This window comes from Eleutherodactylus coqui, chromosome 8, assembly GCF_035609145.1.
Source record: "Eleutherodactylus coqui strain aEleCoq1 chromosome 8, aEleCoq1.hap1, whole genome shotgun sequence".
Lineage (NCBI taxonomy): Eukaryota > Metazoa > Chordata > Amphibia > Anura > Eleutherodactylidae > Eleutherodactylus > Eleutherodactylus coqui.
In genome coordinates this window covers 153,423,979-153,436,369 of record NC_089844.1, presented here as the reverse complement: position 1 = coordinate 153,436,369, position 12,391 = coordinate 153,423,979, and the positions used below count along the sequence as shown (strand labels likewise).

The 12,391-nt window shown below is 48.3% G+C and overlaps 1 protein-coding gene across 1 annotated transcript in view; it reads left to right on the top strand.

Annotated features, from left to right (window-relative positions):
- Nucleotides 1-3,572: 3,572 nt before the first annotated feature.
- Nucleotides 3,573-12,391, top strand: part of RHBDL1 (rhomboid like 1) — a 47,019-nt gene continuing 38,200 nt past the window's right edge. The window contains exon 1 of the mRNA XM_066576729.1: nucleotides 3,573-3,995. Coding sequence (XP_066432826.1) covers nucleotides 3,957-3,995 — 39 coding nt within the window. The 5' untranslated portion in view covers nucleotides 3,573-3,956. The remainder of the gene's footprint in view (nucleotides 3,996-12,391) is intronic.

The following is a 12,391-nucleotide window of genomic DNA, read 5'->3' as shown; positions in this document are numbered from 1 at the left end:
TTGGGCTGCCTTACAGCACTGACTGACCACTACAGCTGTCCAGAAAATCTGTGGAGCTGCCCCGCCCCCAAGCAGTTTTATTAGCGATGGTGATGATAACAGCTTTAGTAAAAATACGCTCTAGCCCTGCTCCCCCCGCCATGCATTCACAAAACTGCTCTTGTGTGGCGTAGAGTGTTAAGGCAGCAGTACATATTCCTAAACTCTCGCTCACAACCTGAAGGTTGCGAGTTCAATTCCTGCATGGTTGAGGTAGCTGACTCAAGGTTAACCATCCGAGGTACCCAGCTTGCTGAGAGGGGGTGGTTATAAATAAATTACCTGAAAGCGCTGTGGTATAAGTTGGTGCTATACAAATAACAAGTCCCCAACTGCAGATTCCCCTACAGAGGAAAGGTTTGAAAAAATGGATTTAATTGAAACAGCAATTGGGAAACAAACAGCAGTTGGGAAACAACAGTGTTGGGGAACCTTGTAATAACGAGCAGTTCAATCTGCAAAGAAGACCTGAGTGTTGGAGTCCAGTAGGCGGAGCTATTCAATAATTGATTTCTATCGTCTCTGAACCCATAAGCTCAGCATGAGCAGAGATTTCAACCCGTAATGGCTTTAAACTGACGAAAATCACGCCCACAAAATGTGATGAACAGAACCCAATGGGTTCCTTCTCATGAGCATGTTTACTGCCCTATCTTTCTAAGTTTTACATAGCAAGCAGCCATAGAAGTCTATGGCAGGTTCAGAAAACCGAGGTAAAGGTTGTAACTAGCGGAGCCAGCTGGCCCTTATTGGGCTTTAATAGCCACTCTATTCCACAGAAAGGGAGTATCACACCCGCATGTGAACTGGACGGCTGCCTGTCCACGGGCGAGTTTGAACTGCATTCCCCGCAGCCGCTATGGAGAGCCCTTTCCCCCTGTCCATGAGCATGCCGCAATTCTCTGTGGTCAGCCTATCTATTAGATAAGGCTGACAGCGGAGTGCCGTCTCCGGCTCCCGCGGCTGAGATCCGCCACGGGATACCGCAACGCCCGTGGACAGGCAGCCGAAGTTAGAGCACAAAACTTACAGTACTATGCGCTGACACGCGCCTGTCAGCCTGATTATTACCATCTCCAAACCATGTTCATGCGCAAACATGCTCCGTTGTGGTTAGCGTACTTGTGAATACGTTCGTCTGTTGAAGCCCTACGGACCCATTCACATGGGTGTATGCAATTTCTGTCTGTGAAAAACTGATGACTCCCAATACGTATGTATGTGCATGTTGTATGCGTTGGTACTGCTCTATCTTGTCTCCACCGGAAGCTAGTGGCGGACCAGCCTAAGCTGCAGTTGACACCCCCTGTCACACCCCTAGCTTCTGACTGGCTGATGTTCTGTCTACTGTAGTCTATTGATATCTTTCCATCCCTATGGCAAGGCTGCGTGGCGGCCTGAAACTTTGCGCTTGACACCTGGCACACAGTGGTGGTTGACCTGGTTACAGAGCAGTACAGCGATCGGAGGTTGCAGCAGTACACTGCGACGGAGATGCTGTGAGTGACAGCTGTTGGCCGGCCTTCACTGCGGCACTTCAGCACAGTGGCAGGCAGACTAACAGCGCCGGAGCGCCGAGGTGAACTGCCTCCAAATGGCGCTGCTCAGGGCACAAGTGGACCGCTGTCAGTCATGCAGCACTAGTGGCCGCAGCTACAGGGCTGGCCCCGCTTCCAGTGCCATGTGTGTGGGTCCCAGTAGGTCCAGCTCTGAAGGGCACGTCTGCACCAGCCAATCAGATGCTTGGGGTGTGTCCTTCAACTGAGGACTGCCAAAGCATGTCTCCACCCATTATTCTGGTGGAGACAAGGTACAACGATACCGTATGCGTTTTTGATGATTTGCACACTTGTAATGCCTGTATTGCATCCATATTCATTGCATTTTTCACATATGCAAAAAAAAGCAAAAACAAAGCAAGAAGGTCCAATTATGTTACTTTCCCCCACTGAATACATATGCAACTGCGCATTTGCTGAATTTTTATGTGATCCCGTAGACTTCAATAGGCGATTTTGGTCCGACGTACTGCGTTTTCAAGTGAACGATCGGTCCACAAAAAAAACTCTCATCTGAATACACCAATGCAAATCAATGTATGCTGTCCATATAACATGCGTAAAAAAAGCGAACAGAAAATCCGACCGTGTGAATGGGCCCTTAGCCACAAATACTACTGAATCTTTTCCCGCAAAACTATATACGAATCCGCTCATCTTCTGCTTTACCACATGCTGCCGGTAGGTTCGAAAGCATTTTCATGGCAGGTTCCCTTTAAAGGGGCATTTCAACATTTAACCCCTTTTAGTACTGATGACTTCTACTTAGGGACCGCTGGGGATCAGCTGATCTCAGCACCTGCACTGCGGCCAGACATCCACATTGGAGTTGGAATCGGAAGTGTTAGGCTGGGTTCACACAGGGCGGATTCCCCTCGGAAATCTTGCGGTTTGGCCGCAGCAAAAACCGCGAGATTTCCGCCGGGATTCCGTTGCGACCGGCGCTCCCATAGAGGAGAGCGCGGCCGCGACGAAAATAAACAAAAAAGGAAAGGTAAATAGACATGCTGCATCTTCCGAAACCGCGGCTGCGGCGGCCGCAGCCACGGTTTTAGCCGGGCTTACCGCAGCGGATTGGCTGTCCCGTGTGGACGAGGTTTCTGAGAAATCTCGTCCACATGGCTGGCTAATCCCGAGATTAGCGGCCGTGGGCGGATTTGCCGCGGCAAATCCGCCCTGTGTGAACCCAGTCTTATAGAAGGCCTCGCTCCCACTGAAATCAATGTGAGCTGTACCTTCTATAGCAATTCTGGCTCCGACCCCAGCCGGCCGGCTGCAGTGACCGAAGCGGCTGAGATCAGGTGGTCACTTGGGCTCCCAAGTGGCGGACCACTGCCAATCAACTACTGATGACTTATCCTGAGGGTAGGTCATCAATACTAAAAGAGGTTAATTCCCGAGGATTCCCCTTTAATACACGTGTCTGTGGGGTCGCACATGTATGTTCTTTCTATAAAGTAGGGATAAGTGGTGTTAGAAAAGTCCGGCTCTGCTTATCCAACCGGTTAGCCCCCTGTCCCCCCTAACATCAGGGGCGCATGTGACAGGCATATGAGGGAAAACCTGCATTAAGTATCACAATCATAGCAGTAACCACTAAACAATCCACACCGCGTCCGGTAAAGCGACGGCGCAGACCGCGGTCGGTTGTGGATGACCGTTTAGTTGCCACAGTGGTAGGTGTCATCTGTACCAGATACAATTAATGTGAGCTGGAAAATCTCATCCTGTAAGGATAATGATAGGGCTGTGCCATGGTAACGGATGGCAGAGGGCACAATGTTGCTGTAAATGGAGGGCACAGTGATGGGTTTGGGGTACTCAGGTGATGAAGGGGCTGCCTCTCCCCCCGCCCTCCAGGCTTGGCCCCCCATTCCCCGGCCTGCCATTGGCTGCTGGCTGCCACACACCCCCGATCTGCCTCATTGGCATTCGCAGGCGGTGCCCAGGCCTGTGTGTGTGATGGGAGGGGGATGTGACAGCTCGCAGCCGTGTGTGGAAGCGTGGATTGGGTGGGCATCACCTGGATCTCCGGTGGCCTCAGTGTGTGCAGCCTCCCCGGCTGTGCCAGTGCCTGCATCCCGCTAGCTGCTGCCCCGTGTGCCCGGCTCCCCAGTAGTAACAGTAATCCCCGCATCGTGCCCATTACCCGGCCTCACCTGCCCTCCTCCTGGCATCTCCTCTGCACTGGGCAGGAGGGGAGCTGTCAGTCATTCCTCCATCCTCTCCGGTCTCCGTTGCATGTTCCCCCTTCTCCTCCCGCAGCTCCCCACTCGCCCCCTGTAACCCTGGAGTGGGGGGCTACTCTGCAGGTAGAGATCAGTGCAGCGCCCCCCACAACAGCCCCTCTGCGGGTATATGGACAGGAGCTCCCTGCTGCGCCTCATCCAGGGGCAGGTAAGACCCGGGGGAGGGGGACAAGAGACAGGGGGAGAATGACACCCCATACTGAGAGTATGAGAGAGACGGCTTCTACCCAGTGTATGAGAGAGACAGCTTCTACTCAGTGTATGAGAGACGAGGGGGAGAGACAGCTCGTACTGACAGTATATGACAAACAGGAGGACAGTGACAGCCCCTACTGAGTATATGAGACAGTCAGGAGGAGAGTGACAGCCCCTACTGAGTGTATGAGAGAGACAGCTTGTACTGACTGTATATGACAAACAGGAGGACAGTGACCGCCCCTACTGAGTATATGAGACAGTCAGGAGGAGAGTGACAGCCCCTACTGAGTGTATGAGAGAGACAGCTTGTACTGACTGTATATGACAAACAGGAGGACAGTGACCGCCCCTACTGAGTATATGAGACAGACAGGAGAAGAGTGACAGCTACTACTGAGTGTATGAGACAGTCAGGAGGAGAGTGACAGCCCCTACTGAGTATATGAGACAGTCAGGAGGACAGTGACAGCCCCTACTGAGTATATGAGACAGAAAGGAGGAGAGTGACAGCTACTACTGAGTGTATGAGACAGTCAGGAGGAGAGTGACAGCCCCTACTGAGTATATGAGACAGTCAGGAGGACAGTGACAGCCCCTACTGAGTATATGAGACAGTCAGGAGGAGAGTGACAGCCCCTACTGAGTATATGAGACAGTCAGGAGGAGAGTGACAGCCCCTACTGAGTATATGAGACAGACAGGAGAAGAGTGACAGCTACTACTGAGTGTATGAGAGAGACAGCTTCTACTGAGTCTATGAGACAGACAGGAGGAGAGTGACAGCTACTACTGAGTGTATGAGTATGAGAGAGACAGCTTCTACTGAGTCTATGAGACAGTCAGGAGGAGAGTGACAGCTACTACTGAGTGTATGAGAGAGACAGCTTCTACTGAGTCTATGAGACAGACAGTAGGAGAGTGACAGCTACTACTGAGTGTATGAGAGAGACGGCTACTGCCCAGTGTATGAGAGAGACAGCTTCTACTCAGTGTATGAGAGACGAGGGGGAGAGACAGCTTGTACTGACTGTATATGACAAACAGGAGGAGAGTGACAGCCCCTATTGAGTATATGAGACAGTCAGGTGAAGAGTGACAGCTACTACTGAGTATATGAGACAGTCAGGAGGAGAGTGACAGCCCCTACTGAGTGTATGAGAGAGACACCTTCTACTGAGTGTATGAGACAGAGAGGAGGAGAGTGACAACTACTACCATAGTGTATGAGAGAATCAGGAGGAGGGAGACAGGATGTGCGTGACAGCTACTACTGAGTGTATGGGAGAGACAGCTTGTACAGACTGTTTATGACAAACAGGAGGAGAGTGACAGCTACTACTGAGTATATGAGACAGTCAGGAGGAGAGTGACAGCTACTACTGAGTGTATGAGAGAGACAGCTACTACTGAGTATATGGGACAGACAGGAGGAGAGTGGCAGCTACTACTGAGTGTATGAGAGAATCAGGAGGAGGGAGACAGGATGTGAGTGACAGCTACTACTAAGTGTATGAGAGAGACAGCTTGTACTGACTATTTATGACAAACAAGAGGAGAGTGACAGCTCCTACTGGGTGTATGAGACAGACAGGAGGAGAGTGACAGCTACTACTGAGTGTATGAGACAGACAGGAGGAGAGTGACAGCTACTACTGAGTGTATGAGAGAGACAGCTTGTACTGACTGTATATGACAAACAGGAGGACAGTGACAGCTCCTACTGAGTATATGAGACAGACAGGAGGACAGTGACAGCTACTACTAAGTGTATGCGACAGACAGGAGGAGAGTGACAGCTACTACTGAGTGTATGAGAGAGACAGCTTCAACTGAGTGTATGAGACAGACAGGAGGAGAGTGAGAGCTACTACCATAGTGTAAGAGAGAGATAGGGGGAGGGAGACAGCTTCTAAGCAGGGTATGAGAGAGACAAGATGAGAGTGACAGCTACTACTGAGTGTATGAGAGAGATGATGGGAGTGACAGCTACTACTGAGTGTATGAGAGAGACAGCTTCTACTGAGTGTATGAGACAGACAGGAGGAGAGTGAGAGCTACTACCATAGTGTAAGAGAGAGATAGGGGGAGGGAGACAGCTTCTAAGCAGGGTATGAGAGAGACAAGATGAGAGTGACAGCTACTACTGAGTGTATGAGAGAGATGATGGGAGTGACAGCTACTACTGAGTGTATGAGAGAGACAGCTTCTACTGAGTGTATGAGACAGACAGGAGGAGAGTGAGAGCTACTACCATAGTGTAAGAGAGAGATAGGGGGAGGGAGACAGCTTCTAAGCAGGGTATGAGAGAGACAAGATGAGAGTGACAGCTACTACTGAGTGTATGAGAGAGATGATGGGAGTGACAGCTACTACTGAGTGTATGAGAGAGACAGGATGCGAGTGACAGCTACTACTAAGTGTAAGAGAGTGACAAAGGAAGAGAGACAGCTTCTACTGAGTGTATATGACAGAAAGGATGGGAGTGACAGCTACTACTGAGTGTATGAGAGAGACAGCTTCTGCTGAGTGTATGAGACAGACAGGAGGAGAGTGAGAGCTACTACCATAGTGTAAGAGAGAGATAGGGGGAGGGAGACAGCTTCTAAGCAGGGTATGAGAGAGACAGCTACTACTGAGTGTATGAGAGAGATGATGAGAGTGACAGCTACTACTGAGTGTATGAGAGGGATGATGAGCGTGACAGCTACTACTGAGTGTATGAGAGACACAGGGGGGAAAAGACAGCTCCTACTCAGTGTATGAGAGAGACAGGATGAGAATGACAGCTACTACTGAGTGTATGAGAGAGACAGCTTCTACTGAGTGTACAAAGGAGACAAGGGGGAGAAACAGCTTCTACTGGGTATGTGAGAGAGACAGAGGGAGAAGGACAGCTTCTACTCAGTGTATGAGAGGCAAAGGAAGAGAGACAGCTTTCACTGACTGTATAAGACAGCAGGAGAGTGACAGAGTGAAGGCTTCTCACTGTGTATGAGAGAGACCTTCTACTGAGTGTATGAGAGAGACAGAATGAGAGTGACAGCTTTTACTGAGTGTATAAGAGAGACAAAGGGGGAGAGACAGCTTCAATTGAGTGTATAAAAGAGACAAGAGAGAGAGAGACAGCTTCTACGGAGCTTATGGGAGAGACAGGAGAGTGACAGCTGCTAGGGAGAGTAAAAGAGACAGGGTGAGACAGAATGACAATACGTAGTGTATGAGAGAGACAGGGAGAAAGAAAGGGTAAGAGAATCAGCTTCCTGAGTGCATGAGAGAGAGACAGAAGGATGAGTGTGACAGCACCTACTGAGTATGCAAGAGAGGAAGGATGAGAATGACAGCTTCTACTGAGTGTATGAGAGAGACAGCTTCTACTGAGTGTATGAGAGACTGGATAAGAATGGCAGCACCTACTGAATGTATGAGTGAGAGGAGGAGAGTGACAACATCAACTGAGTGTATGAGAGAGACATGTGTATGAGAGGGAGGATGAGAGTGATAGCTTCTATTGATTGTATGAGAGCCAGGGGATGAAAGCAACAGCTACTGTTTTTTCCTGACAATAAGACCTACCCTGAAAATAAGCCCTAACTACACTACATAGAAAAAGCAATACATTACCTAGCGGGTGCTGTCTGGGTCCTTCCTGCTAGTCTCTGGAGTTCCGGCAGGTTTGCTTGCAGTCCTCAGTCACTGATAGAAGATGGCTTCCTAGTAATGGGGTTTGTAAACCCCACCTCCAGGAAGGGATGGCTCTGATTGGCTTAGCAAGAACCAATGAATGAAGCGCTCGATAAACCAATGTGATGGCTGTGATTGGTTCTTTGAGTGCTGCATTGATTGGCTGAGCCACAGTGCTAGAGAACCAATCGGAGCCATCCCTTCCTGAAGGTGGGGTTTACGAACGCCATTACCAGAAAGCGATCTACTGTCAGCGACTGCAAGCAGGCGTGCCAAAACTTCGCCGACCAGCAGGAGGGACCCGGACGGCGCCTGCTGGGTAAGTAGCACACAGACGTTTGTACCGCGATTATTGCGGCGTTTTGAACTTCAAAGTAATCGCGGTACAAAACACTCCCATTGATTTCAATAGGAGCCTCGCAGACATACGCTCGAATGCACCTCATCAATGATGCTTTCGAAAGTGAAATTGCAGCAGAGCCGCTGTTACAGTATAAGATATGCCTCGAAAATAAGACCTAGTGCCTCTTTTAGGGAAAGAATAATATAATACAGGGTCTTATTTTCGGGGAAACACGGTATTACTTAGTGTATGAGAGGGATGATGAGAGTGACAGCTACTACTGAGTGTATGAGAGGGATGATGAGAGTGACAGCTACTACTGAGTGTATGAGAGGGATGATGAAAGTGAAAGCTACTACTGAGTGTATGAGAGGGATGATGAGAATGACAGCTACTACTGAGTGTATGACAGGAAGGGTGAGAGTGACAGCTGCTACTGAGTGTATGATAAGGGTGATGAGAGTGATACTACTGAGTGTATGAGAGGGAGGATGAGAGTGACAGCTACTACTGCGTGTATGAGCGGGATGATGAGAGTGACAGCTACTACTGAGTGTATGATAGGAAGGATGAGAGTGACAGCTACTACTGCGTGTATGAGCGGGATCATGAGAGTGACAGCTACTACCGAGTGTATGAGAGGGAGAATGAGAGTGACAGCTACTACTGAGCGTATGAGAGGGAGGATGAGAGTGACAGCTACTACTAAGTGTATGATAAGGGTGATGAGAGTGATACTACTGAGTGTATGAGAGGGATGATGAGAGTGACAGCTACTACTGAGTGTATAAAAGGGATTATGAGAGTGACAGCTACTACTGAGTTTATAAGAGGGATGATGAAAGTGACAGCTTTTATTGAGTGTATGAGAGGGAAGATGAAAGTGACAGCTACTACTGAGCGTATGAAAGGGATGATGAGAGTGACAGCTACTACTGAGTTTATGAGAGGGATGATGAGAGTGACAGCTACTACTGAGTTTATGAGAGGGAGAATGAGAGTGACAGCTACTACTAAGTGTATGAGAGGGATGATGAGAGTGACAGCTTCTACCGAGTGTATGAGAGGGATGATGAAAGTGACAGCTACTACTGAGTGTATGAGAGGGATGATGAGAGTGACAGCTACTACTGAGTGTATGAGAGGGATGATGAGAGTGACAGCTACTACTGAGTGTATGAGAGCGATGATGAGAGTGACAGCTACTACTGAGTGTATGAGAGCAATGATGAGAGTGACAGCTACTACTGAGTGTATGAGAGGGAGGATGAGAGTGACAGCTACTACTGAGCGTATGAGAGGGATGATGAGAGTGACAGCTACTACTGAGTGTATGAGAGCAATGATGAGAGTGACAGCTACTACTGAGTGTATGAGAGGGAAGATGAGAGTGACAGCTACTACTGAGCGTATGAGAGGGATGATGAGAGTGACAGCTACTACTGAGTGTATGAGAGCAATGATGAGAGTGACAGCTACTACTGAGTGTATGAGAGGGAGGATGAGAGTGACAGCTTCAACTGAGTGTATGAGAGGGATGATGAGAGTGACAGCTACTAACGAGTTTATGAGAGGGATGATAAAAGTGACAGCAACTACTGAGTGTATGAGAGGGATGATGAGAGTGACAGCTACTACTGAGTGTATGAGAGGGAAGATGAGCGTGACAGCTACTACTGAGTGTATGAGACGGATGATGAGAGTGACAGCTACTACTGAGTGTATGAGAGGGATGATGAGAGTGACAGCTACTACTGAGTGTATGAGGGATAATGAGAGTGACAGCTACTAACAAGTTTATGAGAGGGATGAAAAAAGTGACAGCATCAACTGAGTGTATGAGAGGGATGATGAGAGTGACAGCTACTACTGAGTGTATGATAGGAAGGATGAGAGTGACCGCTACTACCGAGTGTATGAGAGGGAGAATGAGAGTGATAGCTACTACTGAGCGTATGAGAGGGAGAATGAGAGTGACAGCTACTACTGAGTGTATGAAAGAAGGAGGATGAAAGTGACAGCTACTACTGAGTGTATAAGAGTGAGGATGAGAGTGACAGCTACTACTGAGTTTATGAGAGGGATGATGAGAGTGACAGCTACTACTAAGTGTATGAGAGGGAGGATGAGAGTGACAGCTACTACTGAGTGTATGAGAGGGATGATGAGAGTGACAGCTACTACTGAGTGTATGAGAGGGATGATGAGAGTGACAGCTACTACTGAGTGTATGAGAGGGATGATGAGAGTGACAGCTACTACTGAGTGTATAAAAGGGATTATGAGAGTGACAGCTACTACTGAGTTAATGAGAGAGATGATGAAAGTGACAGCTACAGCTGAGTGTATGAGAGGGATGATGAGAGTGACAGCTACTACTGAGTGTATGTGAAGGATGATGAGAGTGACAGCTACTACTGAGCGTATGAGAGGGAGGATGAGAGTGACAGCTACTACTGAGTGTATGAGAGGGAAGATGAGAGTGACAGCTACTACTGAGTGTATGAGAGCAATGATGAGAGTGACAGCTACTACTGAGTGTATGAGAGGGAAGATTAGAGTGACAGCTACTACTGAGTGTATGAGAGCAATGATGAGAGTGACAGCCGCTACTGAGTATATGAGAGGGATGATGAAAGTGACAGCTACTACTGAGTGTATGAGAGGGATGATGAGAGTGACAGCTACTACCGGGTAATGAGAGGGATGATGAGAGTGACAGCTACTACTGAGTGTATGAGGGATAATGAGAGTGACAGCTACTAACAAGTTTATGAGAGGGATGATAAAAGTGACAGCATCTACTGAGTGTATGAGAGGGAGGATGAGAGTGACAGCTACTACTGAGTGTATGATAGGAAGGATGAGAGTGACAGCTACTAACTGGTTTATGAGAGGGATGATAAAAGTGACAGCAACTACTGAGTATATGAGAGGGATGATGAGAGTGACAGCTACTACTGAGTGTATGAGAGGGATGATGAGAATGACAGCTACTACTAAGTGTATGACAGGGAAGATTAGAGTGACAGCTACTAACTGGTTTATGAGAGGGATGATAAAAGTGACAGCCACTCCTGAGTATATGAGAGGGATGATGAGAGTGACAGCTACTACTGAGTGTATGAGAGGGATGATGAGAATGACAGCTACTACCGGGTTAATGAGAGGGATGATGAGAGTGACAGCTGCTACTGAGTGTATGAGGGATAATGAGAGTGACAGCTACTAACAAGTTTATGAGAGGGATGATAAAAGTGACAGCATCTACTGAGTGTATGAGAGGGATGATGAGAGTGACAGCTACTACTAAGTGTATGAGAGGGAGGATGAGAGTGACAGCTACTACTAAGTGTATGAGAGGGAAGATGAGAGTGACAGCTACTACTGAGTGTATGAGAGGGATGATGAGAGTGACAGCTACTACTGAGTGTATGAGAGCAATGATGAGAGTGACAGCTACTACTGAGTGTATAAGAGGGAAGATGAGAGTGACAGCTACAACTGAGTGTATGACAGGAAGGGTGAGAGTGACAGCTGCTACTGAGTGTATGATAAGGGTGATGAGAGTGATACTACTGAGTGTATGAGAGGGAGGATGAGAGTGACAGCTACTACTGCGTGTATGAGCGGGATGATGAGAGTGACAGCTACTACTGAGTGTATGATAGGAAGGATGAGAGTGACAGCTACTACTGCGTGTATGAGCGGGATCATGAGAGTGACAGCTACTACCGAGTGTATGAGAGGGAGAATGAGAGTGACAGCTACTACTGAGCGTATGAGAGGGAGGATGAGAGTGACAGCTACTACTAAGTGTATGATAAGGGTGATGAGAGTGATACTACTGAGTGTATGAGAGGGAGGATGAGAGTGACAGCTACTACTGCGTGTATGAGCGGGATGATGAGAGTGACAGCTACTACCGAGTGTATGAGAGGGAGAATGAGAGTGACAGCTACTATTGAGCGTATGAGAGGGAGGATGAGAGTGACAGCCACTACTGAGTGTATGAAAGAAGGAGGATGAAAGTGACAGCTACTACTGAGTTTATGAGAGGGATGATGAGAGTGACATCTACTACTAAGTGTATGAGAGGGAGAATGAGAGTGACAGCTACTACTGAGCGTATGAGAGGGAGAATGAGAGTGACAGCCACTACTGAGTGTATGAAAGAAGGAGGATGAAAGTGACAGCTACTACTGAGTGTATGAGAGTGAGGATGAGAGTGACAGCTACTACTGAGTGTATGAGAGGGATAATGAAAGTGACAGCTACTACTGAGTGTATGAGAGGGATGATGAGAGTGACAGCTGCTATTG